The sequence below is a fragment of the Ipomoea nil genome, unplaced genomic scaffold (genome assembly GCF_001879475.1).
Source record: "Ipomoea nil cultivar Tokyo-kokei standard unplaced genomic scaffold, Asagao_1.1 scaffold2280, whole genome shotgun sequence".
NCBI lineage: Eukaryota > Viridiplantae > Streptophyta > Magnoliopsida > Solanales > Convolvulaceae > Ipomoea > Ipomoea nil.
The window spans coordinates 5,005,480-5,021,869 of record NW_017618708.1 but is presented as its reverse complement, the minus strand read 5'-3'; the positions used below and the strand labels follow the sequence as shown (position 1 = coordinate 5,021,869).

Sequence of the window (16,390 nt, the reverse complement as noted above, 5' to 3'; positions counted from 1 at the left end):
CTCCTCTAAGCCCGCCCCTCCTTCTGCCTCTTCATCAGTCCTAGGCAACGACCCTACCCTAGGGCCGTTCCCTACGGCCGATGGCCAACGACCTTAACAAATGGAGCCCTTGTTGGGCCGTTGGCTGGGACGGGTTGACATATCTGGTGTATACTGGTTGTGCACCAGATGCCTCAAAACCAAAACCAAACATTTTCAGGCATAACCGACTCCTCCAAAACATCAACAACACAGCATAGATCATCTAATAGCTCAAATAAAACATGTATTTAGAATTTCTACTCATTTCTAGCACAAACAAGACTTCACAGAGTCTATAAAAATAGCTTTGGGAATCCATGGGTTATACCTTTGTAGACCTCTTCTGCTTCTAGATTGGTTCCCACCTCCTTCTCAGCTAGCTATTACCTCCTTCACCTCCTAAACACCTCAAACAAACCATACAACATCTTACTACTAAGTTCTCAGAGGTAGAAAAGAATGAAAACTTGAAGAATGAATGGCTAGGATTGAAAGGGAAGAATGAAGAAAACTTACTGCTTTGCTTGGTGATTTGCCAGGGAGGAAGCTCAATGGTGGAAACAAAGAGGCAAATGTCTGATAAGGGTTAAATTTATAGGAGCACAAAACCCTAGGTTAATCCCATATGATTGGTTGATGGCAAAAGTGTAATTCCTTTAGCAAAAGATGACTCAGGAAAGGTTTTGGATGTCTAGTGGTCCACCATGCTCCATAGACCAAGGGCTAGAATTGCTATTTAAAATACTTTGGGGTTGAAAATGGAATTTTCTCAAAAAGTTTTATAGATGAACACTTGTTTAAGGCTTCTCAGAATTCTCCCGGTTTCACTCAGATAAATTTCTCAGTTCAAAACGTGGCATGCAATGTACCCGAAAAATCAGGATTTTGGAATTTAATCCAATCTTGGTGTCGAATTGAATTTAAAATGGCTCGAAATAAAATATTCAACACCGCTTCCTTTGTAAAAATTTCTTGTGGAGTGAAAATTGGCTATTTTGGATTTTCTTAAAACCGAAATTATAAAATAAATTTTGGATTGTCACATAGTCGGAGGACCAATTTGGAAATTTCCTCAATTCCTATTATATTCCTTGTTTATTCTAATCCTGATGGAATGAGATTCTTATATTTTTCAAAATTCATTTTGTGTACCAAAAATGTTGTTAATGTCCAATAACTTATCACATATAATATATATACAATAATTCAAATAAAGTTCATAATAAGCTTGCTACCCGAATATGTGTTCTAAGTGAGAAAAGTGTCATAAGCATAGAGTCCCGTGCAACACACAATGCCCGTGCGGCGTCTCGGGGCCCCTCATACCTCGTGGACCAGCCTTACCCTCATGCGTGCCAAACTGGTTTCGCGCTGCCATAGGCTCATCAGGGGAACGACAATAGCTCATGACCAGTTGTGCCCTTCGAATCGCATCGGTCCCCTTCATAGTCAAGTCTAAGACTAGCGACATACTCCCGAAACTTAATCGAATCGGCATGCCTGATTCTGCTAGACATTAGCATCTAAGGCAGAACAACCCTGAACACTATTAACACCCCTTTTACCCATTTGTCAAACTAACCAAGTGGTCCAATATTCATTTCTTGGGTCGGTCACGGAAAATAGTATGTGACATTATCCACCACCCATCATCTAGCACGCCCTCGTGCTAGGGGAGAAGAACTCTGCCCAAGGATCACCATACTAAATACTACTTACGCGCTGCATCGCCAGGACCGTTCCCGCAAAGCAGTCCGACTAAGTTGGTGGCTACCCGAGTCACATTTCCTATGCTATAACGCATCTGCCCCTTGCGGACCACCGAGGTGGAGCCTTCATCAACACGTGCGCCCCTTACGCGCCACCCGTGCTCACATAGTCCTCCCCTGAAGACCCCACCATAGCGCATAACAATATAAGTACGTCACTCTATGATACCACTTTGTCACGTGCATAGAGTTCGCCGCAGCACATAACGCCCTTGTGGTGTCCTAGGGCCCTCATATCCCGCAGACCAGCCTTATCCTCATACGTGCCAAACTACTTTCGCCCTGCCATAGACTCATCAAGGGAACAACAATAGCTCCCAACCAGTTTTGTCCTTCAAATTGCATCGGTCCTCTTCCTAGTCAAATTCAAGACTAGCGACAAACTCCCCAAATTTAATCGGGCCGGCATGCCTGACTCGGTCAGACCTTAGCGTCTAAGGCAGAACAACCTTTAACGCTATTGACGTCCCCTTTACCCATTTGACAAGCTATCCAGTTGACCCATTCATTCATTGGGTCTTAACACAGCCACGGAAAACAATTTGTGTCAAAAGTCTTGTGATTTTAGTCAACAAAGAACCTCTACTTGCTCAAACCAAACATGCTAATAGACAACTCCTTAAAGAATTTAAATTTAAAATTTAAAAATTTTATGGTTACTAAAGTTAATCGTTCAATCATCTTGACTGAAGTTATTTCGAAGTTAAGAGTGTTACGAATGTAAGTATGTAAATGTGTGATGATACGTTGGAAAGTCATACATTATAAATATTATCGAAGGAACAAAATAGTAACGTATAGTGTGAGGAAGGGAGAAAAAAGGGAAGTGGGGTTAAGATTTAAGAGTTGAGAGTTGAGTTGGTGGATTGATTGAATTTGCGTAGGCGGAAGTCCGGCGCAGGCGCAGCATTGCGGCTGAGAGAGAGAGAGAGAGTACATATTTTGAGGTTTGGGCTGATTTGCTAAACCCTTCGCTCTTCAGTCTTCACGCACTGCTCAGTGCTCAACCCCACGCGCACTTCCTTCTCTTTCTCCTGCACTGCTTGCTACTATATCTGACTCTGACTCTTTTGATTCTTTTCATTCTCCTTTTTTATCTTTATTTTTTTGTTCTTTTCCTCTCTCTCTCTCTCTCTCTTTTTCTCTGTATGTATATATATACGTTTAGATCGCTTTCTCTCTCTTCTCCTGTATAGCTTTTGCACAGTGGAAGCGAGGCGAGGCGAGGAGAGCAGTGATCGTGAGATTTCTACTCAGCTGACGATCTGGGCCGTCAGATGCGTGGACTTTTCGCGGTTTGACCTGAGGTTTTGAACAGATTACAGGAGAAGGATTGGAAGGAAGGAAGAAAGGAAGAAAGGAAGTGTGCGGGTGGGTGGGTGGGTGGTTGGTTGGTTGGGGGGGTTAGTTAGTTCGCACTGAACTGTTGTGATGGGCCAGTGTTATGGTAAGACGATCCCCACCACCGGTGATGCTGATGCTACAACCACTATTACCGCCTTCGCCGATCAGCCGTCTCAGAGTCCTCCCCCTTCCTCCGCCGTCAACAACGGCGGGGTCAACACCGCTTCGGTAAAGAACACGCCGGCGCGATCCTCCGCTGCGGCCAGCCCCTGGCCTAGTCCTTACCCTCACGGAAGTACCGCCCCAGGGGGAGCCCCCAGTCCCTTGCCGTCCGGCGTGTCTCCGTCTCCGGCGAGGTCCACTCCAAGAAGGTTCTTCAAACGGCCCTTCCCTCCGCCGTCTCCGGCTAAGCACATCAAGGCCTCGCTTGCCAGGCGATTCGGCCATGCTAAGATTCCCAGAGAGGGGCCGATCCCTGAGGACGGTGCGGCCGAGCCCGATCAGTCGCTGGATAAGAATTTCGGCTACAACAGGAACTTCGGTGCCAAGTACGAGTTGGGGAAAGAGGTGGGGCGAGGGCATTTCGGTCATACATGCTACGCCCGGGGCAAAAAAGGAGAGCTCAAGGACCTCCCTCTCGCCGTCAAAATCATTTCCAAAGCCAAGGTATAATTTCTTTCCCCTTTTTAATTACTACTTCTCTACTATACATTTCATACTTTGCATCTCCCCAACATCTTGGGTTGACAGGATTTCAGACTACCAGTATTTCTTGCTTAATTTTACTGCTTCTTTACTTCTTGATTCATTTTGGGCCGGCTGAGAATTCGGTTAATTGTAAACACAGTAAATGCAGTTGGGAGTTGGGGTTTGAAAATTGAAACTTAGGTCAGCACATTAATTTAGTAGAGTTTTTGATGGTTAAGGAACAAAATTGATATTTTATTGTATATAGAACTTTCAATGGTCAACTTTCATTAAGTCTCAGAATGCTCTGAATCAGTCAATAAGGTCTGGAACATGCAACAATTTGTTCTGAAACATGATGCATTCTGGACTACTACTATTCCCCGCGTCTGTTTATTTTAGTTATGCACATGAAGCTCGGGGTTTTTTTCTAATCTTTGCCGCGTCATCAAATAATATATGTTAACATTTTTTGGTAAGATAAGGGATTATAGAGAGAAAATGGTTTAATGACAAGTCGGAAAATATTTGATCTCCGTATTTAAGAATTTACTTACTTCCAAAATAAAGGAATTGCTTAGCGTTGTCAACAAATGGATTGGAAATCAGTTACTCTTATAGATTCGGAACCTGCAATCCTGTTTCCCTTGATCTAGGAATAGTAACACGTGTTATTCTCTTTGCTAATTGGTCCAAAATGAATATGGTTATTCAAACGTTAAAGAATCTAGGAACCTTTCAAGTTTGTTCTCCTCTATGCAACCGTTTTGTGGGTCATTAATCTGACAAATACGTTTTCTTATTGTCAATTATAACTTTCTACATACATCTGTGGTAATGAACAAAAAGGGGAAATGCAATTTGATAAATTAGGCAGGTATTGAAGACACACCAAGCCTTTCCACCCCTACCATTCAAATAAAATGATTGCGTGTCATTACTATTCATAGAGCTTTAGTGTGAAACAGAACATTAACATTATTTGTCATTGTCATGATCATGATCAAAGGCACTAAATAGGCCTTGACACCACAAAAGATCTGAAAAGGTGTGATTTAATTATAACACCAAAATTATGATATCTTTTTATTTTAATTTAGTCTTTGATATACTTGTTATATTTCACGTACTTCCTAAGTGTAATGCCTTCCTTCCCACCTTTATGTGAAGATATTAAAATTATTAGGCATGATGCACATTTGTTATTGCCAGGGGATTTAGGTGTAATTTTTGAAATAGGAGGGGTTCCTAATGTTATGTCAGAAACCTCTGGGGGTCAAAGTTAAATTATTGCATACTTTTAAATATGGTGGGAAAATGTTGCAAGAGATGTTTATTTGTAAAGAATTACTAGTACTAGGACATAGCAACTTTATCTTTTAGGTTGGATGCTAGTTTCCTACATTATTTATAGGCTAAAGGTTTGAATTTGCTATATGGAATACATTTTAATGCCCGACCTATTTTATTTTCAATGCCCTTTAGCTGCTATGTGCCTATGTATGCTCTTGCGCAAAGGTATCTGTTGAAGAATGCAACTTGTGTTTATACTAATACATTCCAAATAATTTTTCCATAATGATCTTAATTCCTAAGATTACTGTTTAAATCCTTGTGTTCCATGTATAGTTCCTTAGAACAAGTACGTTGGTCTTATTTAAGAAGAGACTACACCTGAAAATTTGTTTTATATTTATACGTTGATCTCTTTAACGAGGTGGGTGCCTGTAAAGTTCATTTTGTATTAGGTCCATTTAAAGAGGGTTTTTAACTGTAAAATACATTTTATATTTAGTGAAGCAGCATGTTTTGTTAAATGCAGTAATCTGGAATTTAGGACTTATAATAAAAGATGTTGGGCTGGTAATGGGTTGAAGGTTTGCTTTTGATTATGGTTATGATTAAGATTATCAACATCATCATCATCTTCATCATCATCATGACATCATCATCATTACTGTTTTAGCTGTGGGACAGGGGAGTGAGTAAAAATATGTTCTTTTGCCTGAGTATTTCCATGCCACCACTGCAATGAAGATTCTGCAGGCCCATCTAATTTTTTTTATTTTTATTTTTTATTTTTTTATGGTTATTTGTCCAACATGTTTATCTGTATGCGGCACATTTGGAAATCGCAACATGTAATTAATGACCTGGTGGTTTAATAGAATCTTTAACAAGATTATGTTTAGCATGAATTTGAACAACATTTTGATCACTTTGTTTATATTTGTATAAAAACCATCCCAATTTGGTATTGTATGCATTAATGTTCACATAAGAAATAATCTGCCATCATAAACGGTTTCATTGCTTTTGGTTTGGGAACTCTTAGGAAGGCACATTTTGTACACATTTCGCATTGAAACACACAAGTAACTATCTCAAAATGCTTTGGGATTGTTTTCATAATAAAAAAAAGTTTCAGGGCGTATAGTCTAAAAGTAAACACATTTTAAGGCATTTTTGGGGGTTTAATTGAAAAAGAACAATTTTTTGGGTCAAAAGAAACACAAATTTTTATTCATTGATATGACCCTTATATACCCTATATATCCTGCACATACCCCTATATACCCTTATAGTGTATTACTTTTAGTTTATGAATTAGTAGACAATAAATATTTAGGCATATTTTAAGAAAAATAGTTGCAAACGTACCCATATATATATATATATATATATATATATATATATATATATATATATATATATATATATATATATATTTCACTCCATCTTTTATGTATCTTATATTTTAGAACTTTTTTTTTTTTCCTTGTGTATCATGTATCGTTGCTTGTTCTCGTTTTGGTGCTTCTAGGTTTAGACCCTAAAAAATTTAAAGGGAAAATTGCACTTTTGGCCCTTGAGTTATGAGTTGGTAGTGGATTTTATCCCCGTGTTGGAAGTGTTACCACTTCTTATTCTTGAATTGTCAATAAAGTGGTGCTTTTAGTCCTTTTCTTAACAATTCTGTTAAAGTTTATCACTATTATTGAGAAATCTTAGTTGATTAGAGTTAGCAATGGAATTTTACTTCCTATTTTTCTTCTTCTGCCCAAATTACATTCCCAATTTTATGACTCAGTGACTAGAATTACAAAATTGTAAACCACTAACTTCCATTAAACTAATAAAAGTTTTAAAAATTAGTGTAATGGAGGTCAAATTTGGATTTCTGGCCACTAAAGTGTGGAGTAGGTGTGCTATTTTAGGTGTAAAAAATAGGAGGTAAAATTACGTTAGCAATCCTAATTAGCTAAGATTTTTGAAGAGTTACGGAAGATTTTGGAAGTGACAAAAGTGCCACTTGCTTACAACTCAAGCACTAAAAGTGGTGATGCTCATAAGACAGACTAATTCTACTAAACTTAAGGAGCTCAGAACACTACTCGGGACATTCTAGTACATGCGTGTGAAAATGAAAGAAAATGGAAATGTTGCTTGCTTTGAATGTTTTATTACAGAATCACATCATTTGTGGAACAAATTGTTACCATATGTGCAAATCTGCCACCAAGATTCATCTTGAGATTAGTAATAAATATTCTTTTTTTGTTTTGTTTTTGGTTTTTTTGTTTGTTTGTTTGTTTGTTTTTTTTTTTTTTTGTTTTTTTTTTTTTGTTTTTTTTGTTTTGTTTTGTTTTTTTTTTTTTTTTGTTTTTGATATTTTAGTCAAGAAGGATTTATGAATTGTACTCACACATAGAGATTCTTACAAGTAAAAGAGGGTTAGTTTTAAGTGTAATATTTGTCTATTTGAGTGAAACAATTTAGCCAGACCATTCATGAACCTACATGTTCACTGAGATGTTTAGAGGCATTGAATTGGGTTAAGTTTGTGATGCGTTGCGCCAGATATGTACTACATTGTTAAGTTCGATAACAACTAATTTTTCATTTGCTATTAGGTACTATCTTGGGTTTGCTCCCTTGACATAGATTCATTTGGTATGCGGAGTAAGGAAATAGAATTTAGATTTTTATTATGACAAAATATTTTGAGATAGACTTCATAAAGTTCACACCTAGAATATGCATTTTAGATAGGTATCAGTGCTTGAAGTTATATGAAATTTCTGAATCTTTGCTAATTATTGGTGAGTCCCAGTTATGTCTTTCCTCTATGGAGTAAAAAAAAGTAAAATAGAATGTGATGGGAAAAGTATTAAATTTTAATTTTTGTTATGGCTGGTACACAAATTAATTAATTAATTAATTATTATTTATTTATTTGTTAATGAGAATTATTTTGTCAGAATACCTAAAATTTTCATTAACATAAATACAAAATTCATCATAATTTGTTTTGCAGATGACAACAGCAATATCTATTGAAGATGTCCGGAGAGAAGTGAAGATTTTGAAAGCTCTTTCAGGGCATAGGCATTTGGTCAAATTTTATGATGCTTGTGAGGATGCCAATAATGTTTACATTGTCATGGAGTATGTACTTTTTCCTCTCTATCAGACCTGCCCCATATCTGTTTTGTTCATATTGATATTGTTTTTGTTTCCTAAACCCTATAAGTAAATAAATAAATGTGTGTGTGTGTATGTTCTATACAAACATATGATGATATGCATGACTTAATAGAGTTAATTCCACCAATGGTCCCTTGACTATTGACATTTTTCACATTTGGTCCTTGACTTTTTAATTTGGCCACATTTAGTCCTGGACTATTAAAATGTTTCTAGATTTAGTCTTCCTGCAAACCATATGATAAATAGAGATTAAATGCAATTTTAGTTTGGTCAGTTCCATTCCCATCAGTAAAAAAAGCTAGACAATCAACCTTAATAGTTATCAAATTCCATCAAACAAACACATCCTTTTCCTTTCTTATCTTCAACCTTGGCACCCCCTCTCTTCCCTTCCTGGCTACTGGCACTCACTAAACCTATAGGCTACACCTCTACTCTCTCATTTCAGTTCTTAAATTACCAGAACTCATTAGTTTCGCAAAGAAGATGCTCACAGCCTTCAACTGGGGCGAAGTACCCTTTTGCTTGATTTCTGGCAAACAGATTCTTAGACTAGCTATGCCCTCACCTTGAATGCCTGCCTCATCTTTGCTGTCTTCTACTAGTACAAGAAGGAGCATCGCCAATTGTTCAAGCTGATCTTCCCTCTCAACGAGCTTGTTGAGAGTTCAGCCTTTCCCTTTGATTGTGGTCACGAAGGACAAATCAATTTCAATTTTCAAGAGGGGAGGATGACATAGTGTTGATCCGGATGATAGCAAATAACCTTCCTTCTCGATCAAGCTCAGTGAACATTTTGCCATTTCTGGGAACAGCTGCAAGAACGGCTCAAGACGCTCATGTGATTAAGAGTTTTAGACAACTTTTTGCCAAAGACGGGAACATCCGTTCCTTGTCCCATTCTTCACTATCTCTAATTTTGTCTAGACTTGATGACGCGTCCCATTTCCTTTTTGTTTTGTAGTGACTCTTTTACTTATTTACCCTTGTCTTATCTTGAAAGTGAATATTCTAGCATTATTCCCTAGACTAGGGTTTGGGATGTAACCTATATAAGGCATCTCTTACACTTTGTTTTGGGACTTTTGGCTAATGGAATATTGAGAGGTTTTCTCTGTTCCATTTAGCTACAGGTCCTAAACTCTTCATCTTTATTAATACAATCTTGAGTTACTACCTTGAATATTCATTTGTGAGCAAGGTAATCAATGGTTGGTGGAGGCCTTTGGAGTTCTTGTTGGGTTGCATTCTTGAAGCTCTTCTCCTTGGACAAATCATAAGGACGAGGGTTGTGTTTTCACATCATTCAGTGAGATTCACTGGGAAATACTCCCCATTACTTCTAAAATTCATTGGTAAATCGTACATATAAACCTTCACTGGCACCAGAGGTTTTGTCCCCAAATACTCGTCACTTTTGAAATCTGAAATGCTGATGCTGTTGTTGATGGCCAAAGGCTTAGAGAAGATGAAAGAATTGAAGAAGGCATAGAGAGCTACTATAAGGGAGAGGAGAATGGCAAGGGTTAGGGTTGGTTTGAGGATTGATCTCTTTGGTACTTTGAGGTTTGGAGTCATTGACATATAGAGGGAAGCATAGGTTGGAAACTTGGGGGAATTTGAGAGCAGCAATGATCATAATTTCAACCTTTTGGATTCATTGAGTGATTGGAGATATCTACGATTCATTCCATGTGTAGAGTTTCAAGCGGTGAGGAAATTGGGAAGATGTTTCACAGTACACAAATTGTTTTTGAAAAAAAGTAATTTTTTTCCGTATTTGAAAAATATGAAAAACTATTAAGTCATACACTCGTATAGTTAACATCCAGAAGGAGATGACAAAACTAACCTTGTATTTAATGTCCATTTAACAGATGAGTTGCTGGAGAACCAAATTTGGAAAAATTTTATTAGTCTAGGACTAATTGTGGTTCAATTGAAAGTCAAGGACCAAATTTAGTGCGTATGTTTGACCATCGTTGGAATTGAGCTGACATAATAGCGCTTATGTTTGACCACATTTAGTGCATTAGTTTAAGTGTTTTTTTTTTTCCTTGAAGAAAGATAATGTGCAAAATTTGTCTGATCAGCTTTTCCTTTTTGTTTGTTACAGATTATGTGAAGGAGGAGAATTACTTGACAGAATATTGTCACGGTAAATAAAATTCTTTTAGAGCAGTTTCATTTTATTATTGAAATTATGTCATTTGAATAAAGCATATGCACCTTTTCCTTCCAGGGGTGGTAGATACTCAGAAGATGATGCAAAACTTATTGTTGTACAAATTCTGAGTGTAGTTGCATTCTGTCATCTACAAGGTGTTGTTCACCGTGACTTGAAGCCTGAGGTTGTCTATTTTTAATATTGGTTTAAATTTTTATTCTCAGACTGTATCTAGTCTTTACCTTCTTGGTACCTACATTACTAATGTTCTTTCAATTGCTTTTGTTACAGAATTTTTTATTCACCTCTAGAAACGAAGATGCTGATATGAAGCTAATTGATTTTGGTCTTTCTGACTTTATCAGACCAGGTAGCTGCATCTATTCAACAATATATTTATCGTTAAAATCTATCACATATATCATTGTCTATTAGCACATTTCTTTATTGATATGTTGTTGGTTGTAATTGCTACCTTGATTTGAAAGTGTTGGTTCTTATTTGATGTTTATTAACAATTTCTTCGAGCTATTTGAAATGGACAGAGAAGATATTACTAGAAGTCAGTTATATCTTTTATGCTTTCTTTCTCTCTTTGTTTTTCTTTTTGATTTTCTATGATGAAACAAAATACCAACTGGGAAAAGAACTTGCAGACTGATTTAGAAATTTCACTTTCATAGTCTAGTGTGCTTTCTTTCAGAGTGTAGCAACATATTTGTATTAAAATGCTATTGAAAATCTCATATTCCTTTTGCTTATTTTTTGAAGTTTCAAGAAGTATTCACTAATTATATCACATACACAAGCCTTAATTGGTATTCCCTTACATTTGGGATTTTGCAGATGAGAGACTTAATGATATTGTTGGAAGTGCATATTATGTAGCACCAGAAGTGCTCCACAGATCGTACAGTTTGGATGCAGATATCTGGAGTATTGGTGTGATCACCTATATTTTGTTATGTGGAAGCAGACCATTCTGGGCAAGGACAGAATCTGGAATTTTCCGTGCAGTCTTACGAGCTGACCCTAACTTTGAAGATTTACCTTGGCCTTCTGCCTCTCACGAGGCCAAGGACTTTGTTAAAAGGCTTCTAAACAAGGACTATAGGAAAAGAATGACTGCTGCTCAAGCTTTGAGTAAGTCATCTGCTCATATAAGGATTTTCTTTATAACTTGGCCTATTATAGAATTGCCATTGCATCGAAGGTCCGTTAATTTTGAAATTTTTTTAATTGTATCTAATTCTCAGGATTAGAGTTAACAGTATGGTAAATGCCTAATAAGCAAGAAGAAATAGAAAGTCTGTACTAGCACTCTCTCATTTTAACTTCATGCATATTGCAAGTTGTAGGCACTTTATCATATTTTTATTTGTGAACATGCATGGTTTATTCCCATGGCAGAGGTCAGTACACAGGTCACTATTGAGTATATAAATAACACATATTCTTTCCACGCTTCAATTGCAGTGCATCCATGGTTGCGGAGTGAAAGCCATCCCATTCCTCTAGATATATTGATCTATAAGTTGGTCAAGAGTTATCTAAATGCCACCCCTCTCAAGCGTGCAGCATTGAAGGTATCATGTATACATATCTTCTTTTGCTTGCTCTTCAAATGCATTTCTTTGATAGTTCCAGTTCCATAGCAGGCTGCACTGGTATGGTAGTGTTCTCTTTCTTGTGCTAGGACTGGGTTAAGTTTATTATGTTTTAATCATGATTTGGTTAAGTGCTGAAAGTGATTTATGTTTGCCCCTTGAATGGTACATATTGAAGTGGTATGTTTTTGGTATGAAACCTGAAGCAACTTCTTGTAGTTAGTAGTGGTGTAATAGTGAATTGTCTTACCCTATGTTATTCATGGTTTCAGGCTCTGTCGAAAGCTTTGACAGAGGATGAACTGGTTTACCTGAGAGCACAATTTATGCTTTTGGAACCTAATAAAGATGGGCGAGTATCTATCGAAAACTTTAGAATGGTAAGTGCCACCTGACCTCAAAAGTTCCAAATGTTTGTTTACTTTCCATCAATTTGTAAGTCTGAAGTGGCAAAATGCTTTTGTGGCTAAATTGCAGGCTCTTTCAAGAAATGCTACTGATGCTATGAGAGAGTCAAGGGTCCCAGATATTCTAAATGCGGTTAGATGTTTCTCTTCTTTCTTTCATGTCCACTGAACTGACCTCTGTAGTTATTAGTTTGCCTGTTAAGCATTAACTTCAAAGCAATAACTGCCCGGCATATAGTATATATATAAAATGTGGAGAAGAAAAAAGAAAAAGTTGATGATAGTCTGTAATAGTTAGAAAGAAGTTTGTTGGAAATCTGGTGTTGTTGGGGCAATAATAGCCACTAATTGCTAAGATTGATTAGCAATGTTATATATTTATATTGTGTATATATAATGAATGGCATGCAGCATTTCCTAAAGCTGCTGCTTATTGTGAATGTTTTTAGATGGCACCACTATCTTATAGAAAGATGGACTTTGAGGAGTTTTGTGCAGCTGCTATCAGCACTTACCAAATGGAAGCCCTGGAGGGTTGGGAGCAAATTGCATCAACGGCATTTGAGTTTTTTGAACAGGAGGGGAATCGAGTAATTTCTGTTGAGGAATTGGCTAGGGTATCTTTCTCTCTCTCTCTCTCTCTCAGTCACAAGTCTGTGTGTGTTCTTGGACTGAGTTGAGCCAAATTTTGTATTATTATGTGTAATGCAGGAGTTGAATGTGGGCCCAACCGCGCATTCGATCCTCAGAGACTGGATAAGAAGTGACGGGAAACTGAGCCTACTTGGGTACACAAAATTTTTGCATGGGGTGACGCTTCGCAGTGCAAATACAAGACATCATTAGCAGAATTATGAGTTTATTTTTTACTTTTTTCTTCTTCAGTTCTTCTTGTCCTGGTCGGTCCATGCTGGTGTTTAGTATATTCAACAAGTGATAGCTTCTTAGGTGTTTATACATTGATGCGCTTCGAATGATATGCATTTTTTTTTTTTTTTTTTTTTTTTTTGGATTAGAGGGGGAAGTGATGTAAAAAGAAAAAAAAAAAAAAGGAATATAGATGGAATGAGTGAAATAGGGAGGGAGGAGGAGGAGGGGATGTTAGTGGGCAGAATTAGAATTTGTTGAGTTGAGATGGAAAGTGTTAATGGATGATTTGTCTGTCTGAATTTGAGTGTATTTGGCAGCAATTGCATGCAACCCAACCCAACCCAACCCATTGAGAAATGCCCATTTTCCAAATTCAACACATTTTATAACAGGCAGTGAGTGTTGGTCATTATAACAAATATAGAAACTTACATAGGCAGCGGCAGGCAATAATATTCAAGTGTTACTACTGCTGTCCTGTCGGAATTTGTTTCAACTTTTATTGCTCAATTCGCCAATGACCTTGTGGTCAAGTGGCATGGAATAACTTTTCCAAATGGGAGGTTTATAGGATAGTGACTTTTTGTGCTTTAATAAGTTGAAAAAGAATATGAATAGATAATAGAGTCAGTAATACTCAAAAATACTATACATTTGATGTAATGCATCAGAGCACTGCCGCCCTGAGATTCACTTGATGTTTGTGATTGGGCACACCCACATTTTGTATTAAATTCAATGTACTGCTGCCTATACAGCATGGACTCCCATCCACCCCCCAAACTATTATTAAATTCATCAATCAATCTAATATCAGTCCACATGCAATGCAATTTTGCCAATACCCAATCCAAATTACTATGTCAACTCCCACCCAAATTCTATTCACTTTCAAATTCTTGATAAGGATATTTTTCTTGGGACCTACATGTTCAAAATAAACTATCATTATCTGCTATATCAATCATCAGAGAGATGAATTTGAGAGTACATGTTGTAGTTGAACTCACACCCAATAGCCTATAGGGATACCATCTTCCTTAAACTTCCACTTTAACTAATCTTTTAGTCTTACTCAAATAACTCTATACGGAGTATTAATTAATTAATACATGAAATGAAAGATCCACACAACTCATTTTTAATATACTAAAGATACATTATTTAAGTATTGAAGGTATATTATTTTATATATTATTAAATAGTGTACATTTATAAATGAATAATATACTTTTAGTATATTAAAAATGTGAATTTGATACTTCTAGTTGCGAGTTGCGACAACATACATACATAGTACAGTAGTACATTGTTTGACAGGCCAGGTGACACAAATAATTGTGGGCTTGACACTCCTCCACACCGCACTATTTTTTGCTTTTTGTTCTTCAATCGCTGTCCAACACTTATCCATATATCTGCTCTAATATTAAACTATGCGTCGTTTTACTTTAATGAATTAACTCCCACTTTTACAGCATATTTGGTCATATAATGAATTTGGAGGGGATACAAATGCTATTCCACAGAGAATGGAATATGTAAAGAATAGAATATGAATTGTATTTTATTGTTTAGTTCGTTGAAGTCTGAATGAATAGACTTTAATAATTGTATTCCAGTGTTTGATTCATAATAATAATAATAATAAAAAATATAATTATGATATACTGAATGTTTATATATATATATATATATATATATATATATATATATATAATTTTTACACCAAAAACAAATATATATAAAATTTAAATATATATTTATTGATAGATAAAAATTATAATTAATTTAAATATATACATTTATATAATATATTAGTATTTTTTATGCGCGATGCGTAAAAAGTAGATGCTCAATATTAGTACTTTATGTTAAAATTTTAAATTTATTTAGATTTTAAATATTTAAATTATTGTAAATAATAATAATAATAATAATAATAATAATAATAATAATAATAATGTAAAACATTTGTATATATTTGATATTTATGTTTTAGGAAATAACTAATATATAACATATATATATATATATATATATATATATATATATATATATATATATATATATATATATATATATATATATTTTGAATGCCACTGACTCTATTACATTGTAGTATGTTCAAACATACTTTCTCAACCTAATGAAGCACCAGAGTCAACAACGCCTCCACTGAGACTCGATCTCATGACCTCCCACATATATATAGTGGATGTATGTGCATGATAGCAATAGTGGAAAAGATAACGGAAGTTATAACGGTAGGGGTATATTTGTCCAAAATATTGTAAAGTACAACTTTTATAGCAAAATGTATAAAAAAACTTAACGGAAAAAACGGACATAAATGAAGGGTATAACCATCATCCACACTTATTATGTTTTTAGATTATAGTTATTAAATATAAATATTAAATAATGTGCAAAGGATATTTTTGGTATTTGTGATTTAAAATATATTTCCAAGATCATGAAAATAGCTAATACCAAAACTCCTTTAGGAATGACTATTCCCCTTGTAAAGGTAATAGCTCATTCTTAGGAATGTTATTCGCATGACAAAATGATCAAACCAAACAATGGAATAGGTCTATTTCAAGGAATGTTATTTCAATCCTGACCTATTCCATGAACCAAACATTCCATTAATGTATACATTTAATTATTAACTAATTTGAGTAGCAAAATTTTGACTCTCCTAAATGAGAGGTCACAAGTTCGAATCTCAGTGGCGCATTGACTTTTTGTGCTTTAGTAGATTGAGAAAGTATGTATAAACAAATACTACATTGTAAGTTTGTAACAGAGTCAGCAGTACTAAAAGAAAAAAAAAATTAATTTGAGTAGCAAATTAAAGGCAGCCCGTCCAGGTGGTATGTGTTTGAAGAAATTAAATGTGTGCATCCCATCCGGGTGTCGCTATCGATGATCGATCGATCTGCACATCCCATGTACCTAGCTAGCTAGCTTACATGTATGCGATATGATCATATCATATCTGATATTGCTAAGTTGTCCACT

The 16,390-nt window shown here is 35.9% G+C and overlaps 1 protein-coding gene and 1 long non-coding RNA gene across 2 annotated transcripts; one reads left to right on the top strand and one right to left on the bottom strand.

Moving 5' to 3' along the window:
- Nucleotides 1-1,461: 1,461 nt before the first annotated feature.
- LOC109150912 lies at nt 1,462-2,301 on the bottom strand. The gene is made up of 3 exons (XR_002049247.1): nt 2,171-2,301; nt 1,960-1,961; nt 1,462-1,482 (listed from the first exon to the last, which is right to left on the bottom strand). It is a non-coding gene; the product is annotated as an uncharacterized LOC109150912 (long non-coding RNA).
- A 488-nt stretch (nt 2,302-2,789) lies between these two features.
- LOC109150911 (CDPK-related kinase 3) lies at nt 2,790-13,703 on the top strand. Its single transcript, XM_019298915.1, has 11 exons — nt 2,790-3,800; nt 8,140-8,270; nt 10,429-10,470; nt 10,555-10,663; nt 10,771-10,849; nt 11,326-11,622; nt 11,956-12,065; nt 12,359-12,466; nt 12,564-12,626; nt 12,943-13,110; nt 13,205-13,703. The coding sequence occupies exons 1-11, from the start codon at nt 3,222-3,224 to the stop codon at nt 13,337-13,339; spliced, it is 1,821 nt and encodes a 606-aa protein (XP_019154460.1). The 5' UTR covers nt 2,790-3,221; the 3' UTR covers nt 13,340-13,703.
- Nucleotides 13,704-16,390: the final 2,687 nt, after the last annotated feature.